At 49.5% G+C, this 21,319-nt stretch overlaps 2 protein-coding genes across 3 annotated transcripts; one reads left to right on the top strand and one right to left on the bottom strand.

Moving 5' to 3' along the window:
• Positions 1 to 21: 21 nt before the first annotated feature.
• On the top strand, positions 22 to 3,003 carry TRAPPC4 (trafficking protein particle complex subunit 4). The gene is made up of 5 exons (XM_068554255.1): positions 22 to 534; positions 698 to 872; positions 1,492 to 1,595; positions 2,241 to 2,367; positions 2,645 to 3,003. The coding sequence occupies exons 1-5, from the start codon at positions 360 to 362 to the stop codon at positions 2,721 to 2,723; spliced, it is 660 nt and encodes a 219-aa protein (XP_068410356.1). The 5' UTR covers positions 22 to 359; the 3' UTR covers positions 2,724 to 3,003.
• Positions 3,004 to 3,940: 937 nt separating this feature from the next.
• SLC37A4 (solute carrier family 37 member 4) lies at positions 3,941 to 10,266 on the bottom strand. 2 transcript variants are annotated; one of them, XM_068554898.1, is made up of 9 exons: positions 9,769 to 10,266; positions 8,811 to 9,152; positions 7,686 to 7,918; positions 7,138 to 7,381; positions 6,485 to 6,643; positions 6,152 to 6,237; positions 5,524 to 5,637; positions 4,758 to 4,896; positions 3,941 to 4,647 (listed from the first exon to the last, which is right to left on the bottom strand). In XM_068554898.1, exons 2-9 carry the CDS (start codon positions 8,956 to 8,958, stop codon positions 4,481 to 4,483), a joined length of 1,290 nt encoding a protein of 429 aa, XP_068410999.1. In that variant the 5' UTR covers positions 8,959 to 9,152; positions 9,769 to 10,266; the 3' UTR covers positions 3,941 to 4,480. The 2 variants fall into 2 exon arrangements, with proteins under 2 accessions (XP_068410999.1, XP_068411000.1); XM_068554899.1 differs by having other exon boundaries at positions 8,811 to 10,266.
• Between the last annotated feature and the right edge of the window lie 11,053 nt (positions 10,267 to 21,319).

The raw sequence follows: 21,319 nt of genomic DNA, 5'->3' as shown, positions 1-21,319 counted from the left end.
TCAGGCCTGACTCAGGCCCGGAAGTGGCTGTGGGCAGGGTGACCTCATCCCGCAGCTGGAGGCACTTGAGGCTGCCCCTACCTTTTGCATTTTGCGGCTAGTTGTGAGGCAGTCACACGTTGCCGTTTCCTGACACTAAAAACCGGGGAAAAGGGACGGAAAACAATTTTCTAGATCCCGACAACTAACTTCCCGGCATTACTGACAGCCAGGAGTGCTCCAAGTGCGCAAGCGCCGCAGCGGGCCGCGCTCCGGGGTCGAGAGGGGAAGCGCGGCCGGGGCGCCAGGGGCAGGTCCTGTGCTGCGGTTCCGGGGCGGAGCCGGGAGGGGGAGGCAATCCCACAGTCGCGGCGGCAGCAATGGCAATTTTCAGTGTGTTTGTGGTGAACAAAGCTGGAGGCCTCATTTACCAGTTGGACAGCTACGCGCCACGGGCCGAGGCTGAGAAAACTTTCAGTTACCCGCTTGATCTGCTGCTCAAACTGCATGACGAGCGTGTGCTGGTTGCCTTCGGCCAGCGCGACGGCATCCGGGGTGGGTTAGGCTCGGGTCCGGGGGGCGGGGCCCAGTGCCGCCGTTGTGAGCAGGTGTCTTTGGGCGGGGGGCGGAGGGGGTGAGGAGTTGGGGCCGGGTCCATTGTCCCCTTGGCGGGATCCCCAAGCTGAGGCTTCGTTGACGCTTAGCTTCGGCTCTGCAGTGGGCCACGCAGTGCTGGCCATCAATGGTGTGGACGTGAGCGGCAAGTACACGGCCGATGGGAAAGAGGTGCTGGAGTACCTGGGCAACCCTGCTAACTACCCGGTGTCCATTCGATTCGGCCGGCCTCGCCTCACCTCCAATGAGAAGCTCATGCTGGCCTCCATGTTCCACTCGTAAGTCTCACAAGCCTTCCTAGATTTTGTCGGTCTGCACTTGGCTCATAGACTGGCTGGATTAGTGTGGTTCTGCGCTCAGAGACTTCCTGAGCGGCGGTGCTTACCTTCCTCCTTCTAAATCGTCAGTTCTTGTGTCATGAAAAGAATTGATCCAGTATGACTAGGCTGTAGGTAATGCTGGCAGTGGTGTGATTTTGTTTGCCTAAGTCACCTCTTTTCTGAGTCTTAAGTTTCTTCATCTTTAAAGTAAGGCAATTGAGCTAAATGATCTTTAAGATCTTTTCTTGCTGTCAATTATGGTATGAGATGTACTGGATATGCATAGTTATGGGGTGAGTAAACGTGGTACATAGTCCCGGAATGTTAATTTCACCCAGAGTTTTCAATGTACAATGTTTTGTAGGAAAGTATGAATGTAAAATACATGCAGAATTAAAATGAATTTTTAAGAAATTTTGATGCTGCTGCCAGGCAGTTCATACTGCTGCTTCTGACTCTCTCAAGCTGTAATTTGAACTCTTCAGAAGATAAGGGTAATTTCAGTGGAAAAGTTCGAGAAGCACTTCTCCATTATAGCAATGAGGTGCATTCCCAACTTTGCCTCCTTTGCAAATAGGCTGTTCGCAATCGGCTCCCAGCTGTCTCCTGAACAGGGCAGCTCAGGCATTGAGATGCTGGAGACAGACACATTCAAACTGCACTGCTTCCAGACATTGACAGGTACGCACCTCTAGATAGGCCAAGGGGATGCGATGGGGCAGGTTGGGAGAAGGGATTGACCCAAGTTGGGTTTGGTAAGCAAGGGAGTGTTGGTTAGCCTTTTCTGGGACAACTGCACAGACAGTTACTTGTTTTGTGAATCTAAAGCCAATATTTAATCTGACGCCAGTTTTGTCCATGCCACTGAGCGTGCTCAGCCTTGGTTATCCTGTCCACAGATAAACTCACCTTAATGTTATCTCATGTTGCACACGTTTTGGAAGGTGTGTTGTTCCAAAATGAAATTTGAATGCGAAATGGAAATGGCCTTTGGATCGTGACTGTCATTGCATCACTCCCTGAAGGCAGATCATTGAAAACTGCCTGAGTTTGTTCCTTGCCTGGCACTTTCTGCTGAGGGGCCCCCAGGCCAGAAGTAAGCGACAGAGCTAGAACCCAAAGCCTGGTCACTCAGTCAGCTATGTGATGCAACAAAGTCATTTCACTTCTCTGCTCTCACCTGTAGATTCAAAATCTTGCTTTTCGTGCTTTATGTAGCAATAAGGATAAAATTTAAGTGGGCATATGAAAGTGCTGTACAAACAAAGGACAGCATTATTTGCTGCACTCTCTACCCTTTGGTAATCATTCCTGGTCCCTCTCCAGGGATAAAGTTTGTGGTGCTGGCGGATCCTAGGCAGGCTGGGATAGATTCTCTTCTCCGAAAGATTTATGAGATTTACTCAGACTTTGCCCTGAAGAATCCATTTTACTCCCTGGAAATGCCCATCAGGTATGTGGTCCCACTTCCCAGCTTCTGGTCAAAGCCTCCTTGTTCCCCCTCCCTGTGTGCTTTTCCCCAATGTCATTTTGAAGTGTAGTAGAGTTATTTTTAAATAAAACAAAAGTAACTAGCCTTTTACTTATTTTTTGGAGAAACTAAAGACTTTCCTTGGGGTTTATGTCCTTCTTCAAGCAGAGTTTCCACTGGCTCTGCCTCTGCACCCAAGGTGGGGAGAGAGCCAGGCCTCACACTTTGTCCTTATTTGTGCTTCCTGGGTCTGGCCTAGGTGTGAGCTGTTTGACCAGAACCTGAAGTTAGCCCTGGAGGTGGCCGAGAAGGCTGGAACTTTTGGACCTGGGTCTTAGGCTGAACCTGCAGTGGACCCCCCCCACTCCCCGCATATTCTTGAGAGATCCTGCAACAGGGGTCCTGCTGTTTCCACTCCGATGGAGATCCCAGCGGCATTTGTTAGTGCACTTGAAAATGGGAGGTTGCTGAGCCTGATGACATGTACCAATGCCCGAGCCTTAATACCATGCTCTCTTTCCTCCTGTATCTATTATGGTCCTACTTCCCAACTCTGTACAGATTATTTATGGAGGAGGTAGGCCCATAAATGCTATAATAAACATTCCTTTGATCTCAGTGTTTGCTATCCTAATTGATGGTTTGGGGAAAAAGCCTCAGGAGGGGAGACAGGAATGATAAGGGAATTCTGGGAAAATGAGATACTATGTTCTAGTAGAAAACAAAACAAATAAATGTTCATTAAGTGAATGAATGAACATGGGACTTTGAATCAGGAGCCTTGGTCCTAGTTCCAGAATTGCTACTGACTTCCTAGGTGGTGGGTATGGTGGTGATGACGATAATGAAAATGATGATGGAATATTTATCAAGTGCTTATAGCCACGTTTTACTGCTTTATCTCACTTAATCCTCTCCCTTACCTCAGGGGGTACATTCTGTTTCTATTACAGATGAGATTCAGCAAGCACTGTACAAACTCTCTGCCGCAAAGTCTCAAAGCTAGTTACCAGCGGACTGAGTTTGAACCCAGGCTTTCTGACTACACTGTTATCTCCCTCCATCAAATTACTTAACCTGCCTGGCACCCAGTAGTTTCATCTTCAAAATGTTCATTGAATTATGCAGTATGAAGTTGAAGGCAGTAGAGACATGAGTTTAAAGGAGTCCATCTACACTTCAGCTTTCCCTTCCAGGGGAATGAAGTCTCTCTCTTCTGGGGTGGAAAAAGCATGTATTAAGGGAGTATTTCCCCAAAAAAGCTATCTCTGGCTTCTTTACCTCCCCTTTTTTTTTTTGAGAAGAACTTTTTATTTTTTTTTTTAATATTTATTTTATTTATTTCTCTATATGGTTGCGCCGGGTCTTAGTTGCGGCGGGCGGGCTCCTTAGTTGTGGCATGCAAACTCCTAGTTGCAGCATGCATGTGGGATCTAGTTTCCTGGCCAGGGATCGAACCTGGGTCCCCTGCATTGGGAGCGCGGAGTCTTAACCACTGCGCCACCAGGGGAAGTCCCTGTACTACCGTTTTTGAAAGAATGACTCACTGACAGGGTTTAGTATCAAATCTAGTTTTAATTTTCTGTAACAAATCTTTCTACTCTCCCACCCATACCCCCCTACTGTACCCTGGGTATTGGTGAGAGTGACCCTCTTCCCCTGGAGTCCAAGGTATTGGCAGGAGCAGTTGCCCCCAGCTGAGAGGCCTCAGGGCAGAGGTCCTAGGCCATTGCTGCCCTGCTGCTGCAGGAGGAGCCTCACCTCAGGTGAGGATGGGGTGGGATGGGGACAGGGCAGGGCCCAAGAGAGGGAGAAGGATATAGGAGACTCCCTGAGTGCAGGGGTTTCCTCTTTGAAGCCAGGAAATAGGAGCTAATGGAGTCCAAGAACAAAGGTTGTCTCTTAAATAGAGATCAGATGGGAAGCTGGGACCTCATTAGCCACTGATAACTTCCAGTGCCACTTGGATGAGGGAAAAGGAGCAGAAAGGGAAAGTCAAAGGTGCTAGTCAGATAGTCCCCTCCCTCCCTTCCCCCACCCCCATGGAGGGGAGAGGCCACAAGTGGGACAGGATGCTCCAGAGCCTGCACTGTCTTCACTCAGCCTTCTTGGGCACTCGGCCCATCTTGGTGCGGATGTTTCGTAGAAGGAAGAAGGCACCTGTGCTGGTCGCACAGATCACTTCAGCCACCCAGAAGGCTGTGCTCCAGCTGTAATGCTTCGCAATGGTGCTGAAGGGCAACCCAGCCAGAAAGCCGCCCACTGTCAGGGAGCAGGGGAAGAGCCTGAGTCATTGTGAGGATAGAGCCAGTGGGGCTTGTTCCAGCCCCTAGCTGGCTTGTGTGCAAGGCATCAGTGGGGGTATCACTTACCATTGGCCATGAGTCCCACAATGGCATGGGAGGTGCCACACAAGTTGGGAGGGGCACTCTCATTGGCTATAACTCCGAACAAGGCAATGGGACCATAAGAGGAGAAACCAAACACAGCTCCCAACACCAGGATCCAGAGCTGCAAGGGCAGTGCAGGGTAGCATTTAAAGTCTGAGAAAGCCTCTTACCTACCTACCCCTGCCAGAGGAGAGAGGAATGCTTGGCCCCAGGAACAAATAATTGTAGTAAAAGCAGACAGTAAGTGACTCCCACACACACCACTTCCCAGCACAGCTGACTGCAGAGCTAGAGGAGTGGGGGCCACATTCAGCCAACCCAGGGGCCTGTGCAGGTAGGGGAGGGAGGTTCAGAAGCCATCCCTCCAAGTGAGATGCTGTCTCTTCTCAGGACTTGTGCAAGCTGGATTGGCTAGGGGCAAGGCAGAGGCGGTAGGACAAAGGTGAGACACACCAAGCGGAAAACCAGAGATAAAGATAGGGCACCTCATGCTCTGTAAAGCCTGTGAGCTCAGCGAGAGGGTGAAGAGCCGGAGTCCAGAAAGCAACATCCTAGAGGAGCATAGAGAGGAGAAGAAACCAGGCCCAGAGTCAAGGAGGGGCATCAGAGTACAGAAGAGGGGAATGGAGGTACAAACAACTGAAAAGGGCAGTCAGAAGCAGAGAAAGACCAGGGAGAGGGAGACAGAGTCGGTGGCCCTTGCTTTCTCATCCTTGTCCCTGATGTCGGCCAGTCCCTGTTTATTTACCTTGGGGGAGTCACTGGTCACAGTTACCCGGAAGAGGTACATGGACACTGTCATGCCAGCCATCATGAACAGCAGCAAGCCATGGCGGGGGTTCCCGTACATGGACAACCGTGCCTGTGGACACAGTCCAGCAACATCAGGCCCCAGGAGCAGCAGAGAACCCTCACCCCTGGACGCTGACACAGCAGACCTCTGCTGACAGGTCTTTGGCAATCCCATTGCAGTTCTTGGCCCAAAGCAGCTCTGGGAGGCCCTGGGACCTGCTTATTATGTTCTGAGGCCAAACTCCACAACATCCCTTCCTCCACTTGGGGCAGGCTTGGGGACACGTGGTGGCAGGCTGCATCCAGTCCCTCCCCAACCCCAGTTTCCCTGGGGCTGTGGAGAAGCTAGGCGGAGAGAAATTCTGGCTCTCCTTGACATCAGTTAAAACCCTTTCCCCCAAGAGTCTCATCTCCACACCCTAGCAAAGAAGAGTAGCCTGGAATCATTCCCACCTCACCCAACCTAAACCAGCATATGCCAAGCTGCCTGTGCCCCAGGGCTCCTACCTCTCTGGTGCCTGTCCCAGTCATGCTGGGAAGATTTAAAGGGACCCTCTTCCTTCCCGTCCCTTCTGCCCACTCACCTTGGCCATGGCCCGGTCTGACAGGTAGCCAGCTGCGATGCTGCCTACAAGGCCCCCAACCTCCAGGGCACTCATGTAGGAGCTACCTGCAGTGGGGAGTTGTGGTGGGAAGAGGGAAAGGAAGGGTGGAAGGGTATTACACCTTGGGGTTGTCCCAGACTGACTGAAACCCAGAGAGGTACAAGGTCCCCAAGGGTGACTGGCCACAGCTGCCTGAGTACTGCCCGGCCTCAGGGAAAGAAGAAAGAGGATAAAGGGAAGCGGGTCTGAATTTCCCATCCCCTGCATTGGCTCCTGCTCCCTAGGCCTGCCCCATCCCAACACTCATCTCACCCACGAGGGCTGACTGTCCTCTCTCCTGGATAAGGAAGAACTGGCCCCAGTCAGTACAGCACGTCTTTACTCCAAACACCACAAGGTAGCCAGTGGAGAGCACCCACAGGTAGGGGGTCAGCAGCAGCTGCTGTAAGGTACTCTCGTCCTTCAGGGAGCCTGGGGGTGGGAGGACGCCAGGCCTCAGGACTCTGCTCAGGCTGCCCTGCCCCCACCACTCATTCCCTAGCCATAGGGGCAGAGTCCGTCCACATAGTCAAGGATCAGCAGGAAGGTCCCCCTCACCCACTGTTCTGCCCTCTCCTCTCCACTGCAAGTCTCAACGAATGAAAGAGAACCTGAGGACCAGTGGGGATGGAGGAAGGCACCCAAGCCACTTACGCTTAGGATGCTGTCCACACAGGGAACCCTGGCTCTCTTGTAAGGAAGGACTAGGCTATAACATGAGTCATAGTATTTGTTGGCTCTGCCACTTGTCTGGTACTTAACTGCCTCTCAGGATGGAGTTTTATTTACTCCCCACCCACTCTCCATCACCATCCCGACATCCATTAGCTAGTACAGGGCCAGGCATACAGCCAGTCCTCAATGAAAGTCTGCCAGGTGAATGATGAATGAAGGTTCCCTAGGGGTCGGCTTTAGTGCGTACTCACCCTTCTTGCCCTTGGAGGGTGTGGGGTCCAGGTTGCGGAGTCCAACATCAGCAGGTTCATTGTGGATGAGCAGGAGACAGAGGAAGGAGACAACCACACACAGTGCCCCCGACAGGGCCAGTGTGCTGCGCCAGCTATAGCTCTGGGCGAGGATGGTTGCCAGGATGGGGCCCAGCCCTCCAGCCAGGTTCATGCTGGTTGATAGGACGGCCCACCAAGTGCCAAATTGAGATGGCTCAAACCACTGTGGGGCAGAGGGGGACAGAGTAGATGCCCAGCCTACAGTCCATATTGAAGGTGAGGGTCAGGTGGCGCAGACCCAGAAGCTCACATTACAGGGATGAGGGAGAGGGCTCTTCTACTTGGCAGGGCCAATTCCCTCATCTGCCACCTGATCCCACCACGTTCAGCCTTGACAAGCAACAGGAGCTGGGCTGGAACTCCTGAGGAACCTGCTCTGGTTGGGGGTGGAGGTGCCAGTGTGCCCACATGCTCTTTAGGTGTCCTCTCTGCCAATCTGAACCAGCTCCTTGGAAGCAGACACTCACCTTCCGCAGGACCTTGCCACATGGGGGCCAGCCCAGCCCCTGTGCCAGGCCATTGAGGAACCAGAGAGCAGCAAAGACAGGTACTGCGGAGCTCCAGGAAAAGACTACATTGACCAGGCCAACCAGGAGAAGCCCAGAAGAGAAGAGCCAGCGAGCACTCATCTGGTCAGACAGCACCCCGCTCACAAACTTGCTGATGGCGTAGGCTGCTGACTGGCTGCTGGTGATGAGCCCTGCAGGGGAGGGGAGCAGGGAGCAGGACACCTGGGGGGTTAGGGGCCAGGGCAGAGGCACAGGAGGGTGGAGGAAGGCATGGGGTCAGGTGTGTAGAGGTGCCTGGCAGGGTGAGACTGGTTCCTCGCAAGAGGAATAGGAGGAGCCTGTGTTGGAATCCTGACATTCATTCATGGGGCCAGGCTACTCCTCCGGCCTCTCCATCAGCACTAGCCCCAGGCTGACCCATGACTTTTCAGCCTCTTGGAGAGTTCCAGCAGCAGCTGTCAGGGAGCAAGACAGCCCTCCTCCATGGGATTCTCATATGCCTGATTTCTCCCTCACTGTGGATGCCAACCCAGTGTCTCTGGCAGTTCTGTTGCCCCATCTCAGAACATGGGGCAAAAGGCTTAGAATTGGAGTCAGGGACCTTATTCCTCCTGAAGGGTAGCCTGCTAGGCCACATGGAGTCATTGCACCAACTCCCCAGTTCCCAGTGCTCACAATGTCAGTGGCCAGCACTCACCCTGTGGTCTTAGCCTGCACCCACACAGGTGCAGAAACCATGCTCAGAATCCCCCTAACACACAGTGCCTCTGGGGACACGTTAGTCACAGGCGGGCGTGCACGCAGACACACACACACACACACACCCACCAGATAAGCAGCCCTCAGACATGCTTAGACCATACCCACAGTCCTTCACCTGTGCCCACAGACATGGATCTCAGAGCCTCCTCATCCGGCACATGCACTGTCCCCCGGCGTCTGCTGTGCAGACACTCCACACACACTACATGCCTGTACCCACCACACTGCACAGACACCCAACTTGTTCTGCTGGTCCTGTGATCCTGGGCCCACCCCCCCTGCCCTGCCAGGGCTCACCCCCCCTGCCCTGCCAGGGCTCACCCAAGTCATCCTTGTCCAGAGGGACCTCCTCCACCAGCGACGGCATGACAAAAGAGAAGGTCTTGCGGTTGAAGTAGTACAGGCTGTAGCCTCCAAACATGGCCGAGAAGATCACAGTCCGGTAATAGCCGTAGCCTCGGGCCGCCATGGTGGGAAAGAGCAGGCCCTACTGGCCGGGACACAGAGCCTCTGACCACGGCTCCTGATTGAGGCTCTCAAGTGCTCAGATCTGCTGAGTTGGGCTTTTTCTGCTCCCTCCTCCACCCAGCCTCCCAGGCTCCCTTTATAGGCACCTTCTGGACAATCATTAAGCCTGGGGTGGCTCCTAGGGAACCCGGTGTCCTGAGGGAGACAAGAAAACAGGAGATTACTGACGCCCAAGCTGTGGGGGCCTGGAGGGCGTCCGAGAGGGAGGCAGTGTCCGTGAAACAGGCCAGCACACCGTGTCCCCAGGATTGCTGCCTTTCCCGGCTCTTCCCTGTCCGCCTGCCCGTGAAACCAGCTGTGATTAAAGGCTTAACCTAATTATTTTTGTCGGCTTGCGCTCAGGGGAGGCAGGGGTGGGATGAGTAGAGCTGCCCTCTCTAGCCCGGCTCCCTCATCCACCTACCTTCTCATTCATTCGGCGAAGGTTTATTGAGGGCTTACTGGTTGAGAGGCACTGCACTAGGTGCTGGGTTAGTTTCTACACACACACACACGCACACGCACACACACACTCAATCAGACACCTATCCCCAACAACCTCACTTTCAAGTCTTCCAGAGCTGACCTCAAGCCCTGTAACTCCTGATGCTTAGCACACGGTAGGGTATAACTGTTTACTGACAGTTGCAGAACGGTAAGCAAGGGGCGGGGGAAGGAAGTTCCCTGCTCAGGACCCACGGTTGCACACCGAAAGCCCCACTAGGGGCAGGGGTCCTGGTTGTGCCACTGAGATGCCTCTGGTCGCCTTTACCCTTGACGTCAGTATGGGCTCCGGTCTGGCAGACTGGGGCTTCAGGGACGGTGACCGGACGCCCCGTGGGCGGGAAGGCGCAGCGATGGACTCCAGGCGCAGTGCCCATGCGCCCCGCTTCCCAGGGCCCCGGCAGCACGACCCCGGCTTTGCCGCTTGGTTGGGAAAGCAATTGGAGCAGAAGGCGTGGGCGCAAGCGGAGCAGGCTGCCCCACGTAGGCCCCGGAGGCCCCTCGCTTCCGGCGCCGAGTGGCTCGGCCAGGCGGGGTGGGGCCAAGCGGCAAGAAGGGGGAGGAGGGAGCGAGGCGGCGAGCTCTCGGCACCTGCCCAGCCCCGTGTCCTCAAGCTACCCAGGACACCCGACTCCGGCTGGGAATAGACGGGGGCCCGAGAGCAGGGGCTGGAGAGGTGCGGAGACCCTAGGACTCGTGCGACAAAAAGGAGAGGGAGCGTGCTGCTCCCGGACCCAGCAACTGCCTCCACCCCTGAACCGGCAGCCGCAGAAACTGCTCCTGGTTGGATTGGAAGTTGGGCCTCCGACAAAGGAGCAGCAACGCTTGAGACTCCCACTCCAGCCCCGCCCCCAGGCGACGCCCCTCCCCCGCACACCGCCCCCTACCTGAAAGGAGGTGGGAGCTGGAGTGGCATGGGGCGGGGCCCGGCGGGCGCATGCGCGTGCGCCCAGGGTGGGGCGGGGACTCCGCCTGCGTCTTCCAGTCCCGAGAGCCGAGGCCACCCACAAACGTTTTCGTATAAGAATGCGGGTCACGCTGGTCGTTGGGCGAAGACAGCGCCCCTTAGGGGCTGGAGTCGTACGTTCCCTTCTTAACTGACGGCATTCGACAAACCAAATCAGTGAGTGCCTCCAGCTACCAATTACTGTTCCCGAGTTGTTCACGGTAGGGAAACATCTTGTAAGAGAACACAGTATTTTCTGTAAGAAATTAATGCAGTCCTCAGTAAGCACAATTTGAACATTTATCTGTGGTCAGACTATTGCGGACAGAGTTAAAACAAAATAGCCAGAGTGTTTAAAGTATGGGCCCCGAGTAAAACTTAAATTCGAATCCCGGACGCGCTGCTTCTGACAGCATGACCCTGGGTAATTAATAATCTCTATGAGCCCCAGTTTCTTACCAACTTCATAGGGTGGTTGTGAGGATTCAATAGAAGATTCAGATAGGAGTTCAGAAAATTTAGATAATTGCTTTCACAGAGTCCATCAGAGAATTGCTGAAATAAGTGCTTCAAAGTTGAGAGTAAAGCTCTTTTAGAGTGATGTTAAAAACACAACAGGTCCAAAATGGAGTTGCTTATGCTAAGCCCCACATCACCAAAGGGAGACTTAATTACTGTTTTGGCTCTCCCAGAAGTAGAATCTTAAATAAGTCAATCAGGAATCACCTGGGACTTCCCTGGCGGTCTAGTGGATAAGACTCCGTGCTTCCAAGGCAGGGGGCCTGGGTTCGATCCTGGTTGGGGAACTAGGATCCCACATGCCATGTGGTGCCGCCACAAAAAGAAAATAAAAAAGGAATCGCCTGCTCAGCACTAGTTATTTAGTTATGTCATCTACCTATAGACCCCCCTGCCATTCCCTAAAGCGAAGTAACCTGGTAATAGCCAATCTGCTTTTTGCCTAGTTTAATTCTTTGTTCCTGTTCCCTGCTACCTATAAAAGGCTTTCATTTTGTACAGCTCTTCAGAGCGCCTTTCTAGCTGCTAGATTGGACGTGTCCTGATTCATAAATTGTTGAATAAAGCCAATAAGATTTTTAGAATTTACTCAGTTGAATTTTTTTTAATAAATTTATTTATTTTTATTTTATTTATTTTATTTTTGGCTGCGTTGGGTCTTCCTTGAAGCACGCAGGCTGTCTCTGGTTGCGGTGAGCGGGGGCTACTCTTCGCTGTGGTGCGCGGGCTTCTTGTTGCGGTGGCTTCTCTTGTTCCGGAGCACAGGCTCTAGGTGCACGGGTTTCTGTAGTTGTGGCTCTCGGGCTCTAGAGCGCAGACTCAGTAGTTGTGGCGCACGGGCTTAGTTGCTCCACGGCATGTGGGATCTTCCCGCACCAGGGCTCGAACCCCTGTTCCCTGCATTGGCAGGCGGATTCTTAATCACTGCGCCACCAGGGAAGCCCAGTATTATACTTTTTAAAAGGCCGTTTTAAATAATTACAGAGTATTTGCTTTCAGATGCCATGGGTCATACTTTTATGGATGTGACTATAAACATTGTTATAAAGAGTAAGAGTTGTATAAAATAAGAAATAAATACAATACTCAATTTCCTTTCATATTAGCATCAATAAACCACTAATCGCACTTTCTACCCCTTCAAATAGAGTTATGGGGGAGACACTATTTTTTTGTTTGTGGTAGCTGTTTAATCTTTTATTTTTCTTCATACTTTTCTGTTATAAAAAGTTTATCTGATACTGTGATGTGTTCATGATAACTATTCTTTAATTGGAAATTCCCTGGCAGTCCAGTGGTTAGGACTCTGTGCTCTCACCGCTGTGGCCCGGGTTCGATCCCTGGTCGGGGAATCCCACAAGCCGCGCGGCGTGGCCGAAAGAAAAAATTCTTTTATTTTACTTTGTTATAGTAGAACTAGTCATCATGGACATTTCTGCTACCAATAGCAATCTAAATTAATGTTGGCAAAAGACTAGGTTTGTCGACTGAAAAAATATGCACAACACAAAAGTTGAGAATTGCGTTTTATTCAGTAGACTTGCTGAGGACTTAAGCCCGGAAGACAGCCTCTCAGATAGCTCTGAGGAACTGCTCTGAAGAGGTAAGGGAGGAACCAGGATATATGGGCAAAAACTAGGTTGTCAGAACATCAAACGATTACTGTTAATCAAAGAAAAACCAGACATCTCAAGTTAATGAATATAGGACTTTTCTATGTATTGGAAGATGTAAGAGTCTGGGCTCATTTAAATCATTCCTTTCATATGCACATTAATTCTTTGGGCCAGCATCCTATTTTTCTCCTTTGAATCCCCTCAGGATGCACAGTTGGTGGTGGCTGCAGTGGCTGAGGGCTTGATGGCTGTAACATCCTTTGTTTACTAATACGACATTCTTCGTCCACAGGTACTTAGTTTATTCTTGCAGATTCAGCTCACCTCTTTTGGACCAAAGCCACAGGAGAGCAAATATTTTCACACCTATTAGAATGGAATTGCAACTATCATGCATTCAGACTGTTATGATCCCAAGCAGTCTTTATATAATTTGAATTACATTGTATGTTAGATTTTTTATAAAGGTTGGCCAATTTTTACAGAAGAAATTATTTCTCTGATACTTTGGTCCTATCTGTGTAAAACTAGATTTTTTTCTTTCTTTTTTTTTTTTTGGCCACGCCGCACAGCTTGTGGAATCGCAGTTCCCAGAACAGGGATTGAACCTAGGCCATGGCAGTGAAAGCCCAGAATCCTAACCACTAGACCACCAGGGAACCCCTGACACTAGATTTTTAAAGAAGTAATATGTGACCAAATTTAATTGTCTTCCTAGGGCCTAAATAAAGAGAAATCAGTTTCCCATTAAAGGAAGGAAGGAAGGAAGGAAGAAAGAGAAAGAAATCTTTCATGATTTTAATATTTTTCAAAAATCCAGGTCAGTTGTTTTGCAGAATGTCCCTCATATGGATATGTCTGATTGTGTTTGCAATACTATCATATTAAATAATTTTGGCAGAAGTACTATATAGATGACAATGTGTCTTTCTCAGTGTACCACATCAGGAAGCATGTGATAAATTTGATCATTTAGTTAAAATGGTGTCCACCTGATTTCTGTACTAGAGGAAACTTTTCCTCTTTGTAATTAGTAATCTATAGTGGGACCATACTTTGATACTGCAGATATATCCTCCTGTTTCAACAATCTTTCACCCAGTGGTTTTATCATCTATTGATGATTCTTTCCTGAATCATTTATTAATATGGTGGTTGCAAAGTGAAGGATTTTTCATTCTATCATTCCTTCTGTATTTATGAGTTGGTATTCTTCTTCTTTTTATTATTTATTTATTTAGTTAGTTAGTTATTTTTGGCTGTGTTGGGTCTTTGTTGCTGCGCGTGCACTTTCTCTAGTTGCGGCGAGCAGGGGCTACTCTTCGTCGTGGTGCGCGGGCCTCTCATTGCGGTGGCTTCTCTTGTTGCAGAGCTCGGTCTCTAGGCACATGAGCTTTAGTAGTTGTGGCACGCGGGCTCAGTAGTTGTGGCTCGCAGGCTCTAGAGCTCTGGCTCAGTAGTTGTGACGCATAGGCTTAGTTGCTCCGCAGCATGTGGGATCTTCCCAGACCAGGGATCGAACCTGTGTCCCCTGAATTGGCAGGCAGATTCTTAACTACTGCGCCACCAGGGAAGCCCTGTGAGATTTTTTAAAGTGTTTTTCTATTGGGTTCTCAACACTTAAATAACCCATCCCTGAGGATGGACTATGGCCCCTTTACCACTGTACCCAGCTAAGTGTTTGGTACAAAACACTACTGTAATACTCAGTAAATTGCTAGATGAACAGTTATTCACACCACCTAAATACTTTTATATCTTGATTTTTTTTTCTATTATAGCATAAACATGTTTTATAGAGTTAAGGATTTTGGGCTGAGGGGTATGAAACACTCAAAGAACTGTTTGGTAAGAATTAGCTTGCCAAATTGAGGAGCAATAGATGGAAGGCATAGAAACTGGACAGAGTCATAATTCCAATGGGAAGTGCTAAAAATTCCTACCAGAGAGAGAACCATGGGGATTCAGAGGCAGAGGTAGGCACAGAATCTTGCCTTGGCCACTGCTGATGCAGCTAGTTGGCTTGGAGGGGAAGGGAGTGGGTCTCAGAGGTCAGCCAGAGCTAGAAAGTCTGGGCAAGGTTTGCTCAGCCACATATGTGAGGACAGAGACACCTGCCAAGAGCTCTGAAAAATGGCCCAGAAATAGAGTTTAACAGGCCTTCAACGCCTGCAGTACCAACGTAGCTACTACAATCCTCAACCTCCTTTCAGCCAGGGGTCATTCTAAGTTATTTCCCTGCCTTCTCCCATTTCAGTTCCCTCAAATAAAACATGGACGATCTAACCCACCTCAGCATCACTGTGGGAATTAAACGAGAAAACATTGTAAAGCATCTTATGGCCAGGACATTGTAGAGACGTAAACGCTAGTCTTCTCACTCTTTATTTCCCAAGAAAAGTAAGGAAAGGAAATAAGACAATGACATCCTCCAAAAGTAAGCAGGCTTTGCTACAGGATAATAAAACCTAACGTGAATAAATGCAAATTATACTACATGCCTGAAGAAGAAACTATGATTTTGATACTGTAAAAACATCAATCCTTTCCAAATTCATTTGGAGTTTTTTGTTTTTTGTTTTTCGGCCACGCTGCTTGCGGGATCTTAGTTCCCCACCCAGGTATTGAACCCAGGCAGTGAAAGCGTGGCGTGCTAACCACTGGACCGCCAGGGAATTCCTTCCATTTGGGGTTTTTAAAGCAATTCCAATCAAAATCCCAATAGGATTTCTTGGAAATTGGGTAAAATTGTTTTAAAGATCATCTGGGAAAATAAATAACATCAGAGTAAGAAACTCAACGAATTAAAAAAAAAAAAAAGAGTAAAGAGAATTTCCACTGCCAAATATTAACAATTGTAAGATTATGATAATTATGTGGTTTAGAGCATAGCCAGGCATTTAAAAGGAACAAGATGTACTAGAAGCAGACCTTCACATGTATAATTTAAACCATGATAAGGAAGACATCCCAAATCAATTGGGGGGGTAATTAATTAATTAATGGTGTAAGATAATTGTTTAGCTATTTAGAAAAAAAATCCATTTAGATTTCTATTGCATACCCCACAAAGAATAAACCCCAGATAGATTAAAGAGTGCCATTGAAGAAAATAAAACCACTAGATTAGTCGCTGGATGAGGCAGTGTTTTCCAATCTTAAAAACAACTGAAGAGGGACTTCCCTGGTGGCACAGTGGTTAAGAATCTGCACTCCCAATGCAGGGGGCCTGGGTCCGATCCCTGGTCAGGGAACTAGATCCTACATGCATGCCGAAACTAAGGGTTCACATGCCACAACTAAGGAGCCCGCATGCCACAACTAAGACCCAGCGCAACCAAATAAATAATAAATTAATTAAAACATAATAACAGGGACTTCCCTGGTGGTCCAGTGGTGAAGAATCCACCTTCCAACGCAGGGGATGCAGGTTGGATCCCTGGTCGGGGAACTAAGATCCCACATGCCACGGGGCAAATAAGCCCTTGCACTGAGCCTGCACTCTAGAGCCTGCGAGCCGCAACTACTGAGCCTGCGTGCCACAACTACTGAGCCCATGCGCTGCAACTACTGAAGCCCGTGCGTCTAGAGCTCATGCTCTGCAACAAGAGAAGCCACCGCTCACCACAACTAGAGAAAGCCTGCACGCAGCAATGAAGACCCAATGCAGCCAAAAATAAATAAAATTTTAAAAATAAATAAATAAAGATATATCTGACGTAAATATCAATGGCTGTTCGTTGCCAGTGCCAACCCAAACCCAGACTCAGAAATAGGAGGGCAGGTGGTGGAACTGTCAAATTAACATGAAAACATGGAGGCATTCCTGGAAAATGGATGATAAGGTCCTGTGTGTGTTTGGAGTAGGGGTGGAGGGTGGGAGAAGGCAGCCCAGAGTGACAGGGACCATGAACTGTGGATAGGAGATAAAGTAGGGCAGAGTTTTTAGGTCTGCTACTCACTCTCCCAACATTACCTGGGCCAGTCCATTGTGTGCCTCTGCTACTGCTTAAGGGCAGAAAACAACAGCCAACTGGATATCAATAGGTTGGGGCATCAGCTTTCAACACAGGTACAGGCAGACTAGCTGCATCCTAGCATTTACTCCACCACCTCAAAACCTGAACAGCAAAATGGTTCTAAGTGAGGAAGGGAGCTCCCCAAAAGGCAGTTGTACTGCCCTGGATGATTTCAACATCTCTGCTCTACATCTCATACCCTCCTCCAAACGCAAGCCTGCTTCACCTGGAGTGGCTCATGCCCTGAATGTTTGTCCCTGTTTACAACTCCATCCACCAAAGTGGCAAATATCCCTAGGGGAATATGTGCCCAAGGGGGAAAAGTCTAGGAAAGAAATCATTGTAAGAATAAATAAAACAGGGCTTCCCTGGTGGTGCAGTGTTTAAGAATCTGCCTGCCAATGCAGGGGACACAGGTTCGAGCCCTGGTCCGGGAAGATCCCACATGCCGTGGAGCAACTAGGCCCATGCACTGAGCCTGCACTCTAGAGCCTGCGAGCCGCAACTACTGAGCCCGTGTGCCACAGCTACGGAAGCCTGCACACCTAGAGCCCGTGCTCCGCAACAAGAAAAGCCACTGCAATGAGAAGCCCGTGCACCGCAACAAAGAGTAGCCCCCGCTCGCCACAACTAGAGAACACAACTAGAGAAAGCCCGTGCACAGCAATGAAGACCCAACGCAGCCAAAAATAAATAAATTAATTAATTTTTTTAAAAAAAGAATAAATAAAACAAATTGAACAGCCTATAGCAGACAAGGCAGATTTGTGGTCCAAGAAGCTAAAATCATATTAAATATTCTCAAAAATATAAAGGAGACTCATGAAAATATGAGGAAAAACAATGTCATCAAGGATGTTTTGCTTTGAGTAACATCAGACTAGCTTGTTGCAGACCAATCCTCCCACCAATAACAAATAGAAAAGCTGGTCAGAATACAAAATTGGTGTTTGAAGGTGTCCAAGAGCTACCAAAGCAGAAAGTTATCAATTAGCTTTTGCAGTTACCTGTTATTATATAACAAAATCACCCCAAAACTTAGTTGCTTAAAACCATAATAAGCATTTTATTGTGGCTCACAAGTCCATGGGTCAGCTGGAGAATTCTGCTGATCCAAGCCAGGCTGCTGACGTGTCTGCAGTCAGGAGGTAGCATGGCTGGTGTCTGGTTGATCTAGGATGGATTCAGGTGAGACAGTCTCTCTCTACTCCATGTGGTCTTGCATATTCCAGCAGAGTAGCATGGCAATTCTCATAGCAGGGGTCTGAGGCAGAACCGAAGCATGCCAGCCTCTTGAGGCCTAGTTCCAGAAATGGCACAGTATTGTTTCTGTCATCTTCTATTGGCCAAAGCAGGCTTAAGACCACCCAAAATTCAAGGGATGGAGAAATAGACTCTACCTCTTCATGAAAGGAGTTGCAAAATCCATTGCAAAAGTTGTAGATGAAGAACTACAGTCATTTCTTGCAGTCAATCTGCCACAGAGGTCAAGATCCCAGAGTGAAGAGAAGCCCAAAGAAGTGAACACAACGTTTGGTGCTGTTTGCATCACGAAGGCATTTGCAATCCAAAATAATGAAGGGAAGCTCAGCACTGCTTTCAGAAGTCTAGGATTTGGAGGACAAAAAATGAAGGTCAAGGCCATCAAGGAGAAGGCAGCATGAAAACCAGCCCAGCCATTAATTTAGGGCACCTGATGGATTGCACTCCGGGAATAAGGGCCAACATGAAATAACACAACCTTCACAAAGACGACAGTCCAACTGGGCACTGGTGGCGTAGTGGTTAGGATTCACGGCTTTCACTGCCATGGCCCAGGTTCAGTCCCTGGTTGGGGGAACTGAGATCATGCAAGCCACCCGGCCCAGCCAAAAACAAAAAACAAAAAACACGACAGTCCAATCAAATCAGCTCAAACTCTGGATAGACTAAGGCAGTGGTTCTCAAAGTGTAATCTTTGGACACTGCAAGATCTTTTGGGAGGGTCAGGGAGGTCAAAACTATCTTCATGGGCTTCCCTGGTGGCGCAGTGGTTGAGAATCTGCCTGCCAATGCATGGGACATGGGTTCGAGCCCTGGTCTGGGAGGATCCCACATGCCGCGGAGCGACTGGGCCCGTGAGCCACAATTGCTGAGCCTGCGCGTCTGGAGCCTGTGCTCCGCAGCGAGAGAGGCCGCGATAGTGAGAGGCCCGCGCACCGCGATGAAGAGTGGCCCCCAATTGCCGCAACTAGAGAAAGCCCTCGCGCAGAAACAAAGACCCAACACAGCCATAAATTAAAAAAAAAAAAAAAAGGCAAATTACATCTCAGTATTATTATGAAGATAGTTTTTTTTTTTTAATTTTATTTATTTATTTATTTATTTATTTATGGCTGTGTTGGGTCTTTGTTTCTGCGCGAGGGCTTTCTCTAGTTGCGGCAATTGGGGGCCACTCTTCATCGCGGTGCGCGGGCCTCTCACTATCGCGGCCTCTCTCGCTGCGGAGCACAGGCTCCAGACGCGCAGGCTCAGCAATTGTGGCTCACGGGCCCAGTCGCTCCGCGGCATGTGGGATCCTCCCAGACCAGGGCTCGAACCCATGTCCCATGCATTGGCAGGCAGATTCTCAACCACTGCGCCACCAGGGAAGCTCTCATTTAGTTTTTTTTCTTGGGTTTTATCTTGTTCCTTCATCTGGTACATAGCCCTATGCCTTTTCGTCTTGTCTATCTTTCTGTGAATGTGGTTTTTGTTCCACAGGCTGCAGGATTGTAGTTCTTGCTTCTGCTGTCTACCCTTTCTATAAACAGCTCTTAAATAAGATGCTCAACCTCAATCCTGAAATAAATTGATGCCATTTTTCTTTTCTTTTTTTTTTTTGGCTGTGTTGGGTCTTCGTTGCTGTGCATGGGCTTTCTCTGGTTGTGACGAGCGGGGGCTACTCTTGGTTACGGTGCGCAGGCTTCTCATTACAGTGGCTTCTCTTGTTGCAGAGCACAGGCTCTAGGCGCGTGGGCTTCAGTAATTGTGGCTCGTGGGCTCTAGAGCGCAGGCTCACTAGTTGTGGTGCACAGGCTTAGTTGCTCCGCGTCATGTGGGGTCTTCCCGGACCAGGGTTCAAACCCGTGTCCCCTGTATTGGCAGTGGATTCGTAACGACTGTGCCACCAGGGAAGCCCTGATGCCACTTTTCATCTATCAGGTTGGCAAAATTAAAGTACTAATACTGTGTTGGTTTTAGAAATCATCCGAGCTTGGGTCTTATCTTCCTTTAATTTTTTTTTAGTTTTGGCCATGGGGCATGTGGGATCTTAGTTTCCCTGACCAGGGATTGAACCCGCGCCCCCTGCAGTGGAAGCACTGGAAGCGCAGAGTCTTACCAACTGAACCACCAGAGAAGTCCCTCATCTTCCTTTAAAAAGGTAAGAAAGATCAAAGCCAAAAGATTTGTCTCAGGAACAGCCAGCAGCCCAGTTCCTAAAACCCATATTCTTAATCAATGAACGATGCTGCTTCCCACACATATTAGCAAAGAATTGAAGGAAGATAATATTTGGGAATTTAAATCAGGGCTTCTCAACATCAGCCCTATTGACATTTGGGGCTGGGAATTCTTCGTAGTGGGGGGTTGTCCTGTCCATTGTAGTATGTTTAACAGCATCCTTGACATCTATCTATTAGATACTAAAAACTGAAACCAAGCGAGGCCTTGTGGGGCTCCCGGGCACGGAGGCCTTTTTGTCCCCCGTTTCTTGTAGGCAAGACTCCAGCCTCCATGACCGTCCCTGAGTTCCAAAGGGCAGGTTCAAATAGTTACTAATCAAGGGAGGAGCAGCCAAGAAACCACCTGAGACAAGACTAAAGGGACCATAGAAGCTCATCAAGATTAGGAGACCAAGCACCTGAGACTCTGAGACCCTGCACCCTAATCTTGTCAGCAACCCCACCCTTGGGAACTATTGTCATAAAACTCCTCATCAAATCCTCCTGGGTTGGGACACATACTTTTTCGAGGCAGGAGCCCGCTGTATCCCCCTTTGCCTGGCAAAGTAATAAAGCTATCCTTTTCTACTTCACCCAAAACTCTGTCTCCAAGATTTGATTTGGCACCGGTGTACAGAGAAGCTGAGCTTTCGGCATCAAAACCCCTCCCTCCTCCCATGGGACTTCCCTGGTGGCGCAGTGGTTAAGAATCCGCCTGCCAATGCAGGGGACACGGGTTCGAGCCCTGGTCCGGGAGGATCCCACATGCCGTGAAGCAACTAAGCCCATGCGCCACAACTACTGGGACTGTGCTCTAGAGCCCGCGAGCCACAACTACTGAGCCCGCATGCCACAACTACTGAAGCCCACGCGCCTAGAGCCCGTGCTCTGCAACAAGAGAAGCCACCGCAATGAGAAGCCTGCGCACTGCAGCGAAGAGTAGACCCCGCTTGCCGCAACTAGAGAAAGCCTGTGGGCAGCAACGAAGACCCAGTGCAGCCAAAAATACAAATAAATAAAAATAAATGCGCTATCAAGCCATGAAAAGACATTGAGGAACCTTAAATGCATGTTACTAAGCGAAAGAAACCAACCTGGAAAGACTACATACTGTATGACTCCAACTACATGACATTCTGGAAAGGGCAGAACTATGGAGACAGTAAAAAGATCTGTGGTTGCCAGGAGTTAAAGGGGAGGGAGGGATGGATTTGCAGGGCACAGAGGATTTTTAGAGCAGTGAAAGTACTCTGTA

This window comes from Eschrichtius robustus, chromosome 11, assembly GCF_028021215.1.
Source record: "Eschrichtius robustus isolate mEscRob2 chromosome 11, mEscRob2.pri, whole genome shotgun sequence".
Classification (NCBI taxonomy): Eukaryota; Metazoa; Chordata; class Mammalia; order Artiodactyla; family Eschrichtiidae; genus Eschrichtius; species Eschrichtius robustus.
Note: the sequence above shows the minus strand (reverse complement) of the source record. Positions and strands in the feature narration are given on the sequence as shown.